This window comes from Aedes albopictus, chromosome 2, assembly GCF_035046485.1.
Source record: "Aedes albopictus strain Foshan chromosome 2, AalbF5, whole genome shotgun sequence".
NCBI classification, from domain to species: Eukaryota; Metazoa; Arthropoda; class Insecta; order Diptera; family Culicidae; genus Aedes; species Aedes albopictus.
The window spans coordinates 113,831,857-113,834,087 of NC_085137.1; the positions used below are offsets into that span (position 1 = coordinate 113,831,857).

At 42.8% G+C, this 2,231-nt stretch overlaps 1 protein-coding gene across 1 annotated transcript; it reads left to right on the forward strand.

The window, feature by feature from the left end:
- The first annotated feature begins 1,342 nt into the window (after nucleotides 1–1,342).
- LOC115255562 (cuticle protein CP14.6-like) lies at nucleotides 1,343–2,231 on the forward strand. Its single transcript, XM_029853681.2, has 3 exons — nucleotides 1,343–1,757; nucleotides 1,814–1,984; nucleotides 2,048–2,231. The coding sequence occupies exons 1-3, from the start codon at nucleotides 1,624–1,626 to the stop codon at nucleotides 2,112–2,114; spliced, it is 372 nt and encodes a 123-aa protein (XP_029709541.1). The 5' UTR covers nucleotides 1,343–1,623; the 3' UTR covers nucleotides 2,115–2,231.

Below are 2,231 nucleotides of genomic sequence, written 5' to 3' on the forward strand. Positions count from 1 at the left end.
AGCATCCAGAGGCCAAAGCCGGAAGGATACGGTGGGCAGGGCATGTTGCAAGAATGCCGGACAACAACCCTGCAAAGCTGGTGTTTGCAACTGATCCGGTTGGCACAAGAAGGCGTGGAGCGCAGGGAGCACGATGGGCGGACCAGGTGGAGCGTGACTTGGCGAGCATCGGGCGCGACCGAGGATGGAGAGCGGCAGCCACCAACCGTGTATTATGGAGAAATATTGTTGGTTCAGTTTTATCTTGAATTTGATGTAATATTAAATAAATGAATGAATGTGTTGGGTAAACCTTCAGATTGAGCACAAGCAATACTGGAATAGTTTGGAGTTATGTCGTCAAACATGATGTTATTGTACTGAGTTATCTCTAGAGGTGACGAAGTGTCTAACAAATCTACTAAGCAGTATTGCAGCATGCTGGTTAAAGCATTGACTGGCCACTGCCGCCTCAGCTGTCATGGCGAATATTCAGCAAACTGATTCATTTTTATGTGATAGCTGTGAATCCGATTACGAAACTTCGTATTATTTGATATGTAACTGTCCAGTTTTTGCGCAACTGAGTTTCCGAGTACACGGTGAACACTTATTAAGTGAAACTGACTTCAAAAACTTCAATCTTCAGGACGCTCTGTCGTTCTTGACCTGCTGTGGTAATGAGCTAAAGACTCTCTTTGCACTTCATGTGTTATTACAGAGCCCTTTTCTTCTTTTCCTCCCTCCTTCAAAAGCACTTTGAATCTTTCGTTTCATCGATTCCGGTCTAAATACCCGAAGGTGTTCTTAGCGTCACTGATGGCTGCTTTTACTGTACTTAAGCAATCCGAGGGATAATGCTGCCAACGATTCTGCGTCAGTTGTTCTAGGTTCTAGTTTTCCGAAGGAAACTAGAAAAATGTTGTGGAGCGAATCAAACATGGCAAACTTAAGTGACCTGCACAGGTAAAACGAGTGTAGGAAGAGATAATTGCAAAAACTACATCCAGCAGGGAAACAGGTACAGGTCAGCGACCTCATGGGCGTCTTATAAACCAAACACCCATAAAACAATTTCAACGGAAACCACGGTCTGCGGAATATTTATGTATTTATACAAAATAAATATCGACCGAAATACGGCAATGAAAGTGAAGGTTAGTCGGACGTTTCTCAGAAAATCTGCTAACAAGAGACGAAACTGTGGGTGCAATGGTCCAACCATATTTCTTGATGTGCGAAGTTTCTCATGAAAATTCTGCTTGGCCTTATCCTCAACCTTCGATTTTGTGATTTGAGGGTTTATTCTATCAAATAAAAAAAAATAGCTGCATCAAGATAGCCTCCACGATACACGCTATGATGACCTTCCCCAACAATTTCGGAACATAACTTGAATAAATCTTCATTCACAGAAATCGCCTTAAAGTGTGACGCTGTGGTTTGAATTTGCTAATCAACAGTGCTAATTGCAACCCGTATCTCACTATGTCGAACATTCAATACAATGAAACTCATCGGACATATAAAATAAGTTTGACTTATTTCGAAGGTATCAGAGTGCTATCATCTCCTGAGGAGTGCAACCAAAGTGAATTGTGCTGAATCTCAATCGTAGAAGCTAGTTAATTCTCACCTAAAGCAATGAAGCTCTTCATCGGAACTATCGCCCTACTGGTAGCCCTTGTCCACGCTGCACCTCAAGGCCAGAAAGATGGCTCAGCTCAAATTGTGAGTCAAACTGCGGATCTTCAACCAGACGGAACGTTCAACTACGCGTAAGTGTTATGTGGTGCGTAAGTGGACTGAAACTAAACACGTGATCTATTTCCAGTTTTGAAACCGATAATGGCATTAAGGCGGAAGATAAAGGAACCATCAAGCAGGTGAAAGTTCCCAAATTCGATGAAACGGGGAAACCGATCGGTGAAGATCAAGTTTCTGTGTCGGTGCAAACGGGATCGTTCTCCTATACGGCTCCCGATGGTCAGATAATTACACTCACGTAAGGATGTGGTCGCTTGTTGCGATAGTAAGGATCGAAATAACAAATGATTATGTGTTCCAGGTACGTTGCTGATGAGAACGGTTTCCAGCCTCAAGGTGCTCATCTGCCAGTAGGACCATCTGTTTAGTGGGCGGCGGTTAATCGAGCTGCTTTTCTTGCCAAAAACATACTGTTAGGGCTTAGAATACTATAATACTCAAAATATAAGATAGGAGTCTGTGAATAAAACGAAACCTAAACATTA

Bases quoted from the DNA above. Each gene is read 5' to 3' on its own strand.
- LOC115255562 (XM_029853681.2), top strand. From the start codon at position 1,624: ATGAAGCTCTTCATCGGAACTATCGCCCTACTGGTAGCCCTTGTCCAC. The intron at 1,758-1,813 runs GTAAGTGTTATG...ATCTATTTCCAG, and splicing joins GACGGAACGTTCAACTACGC to TTTTGAAACCGATAATGGCA. The intron at 1,985-2,047 runs GTAAGGATGTGG...TATGTGTTCCAG, and splicing joins GGTCAGATAATTACACTCAC to GTACGTTGCTGATGAGAACG.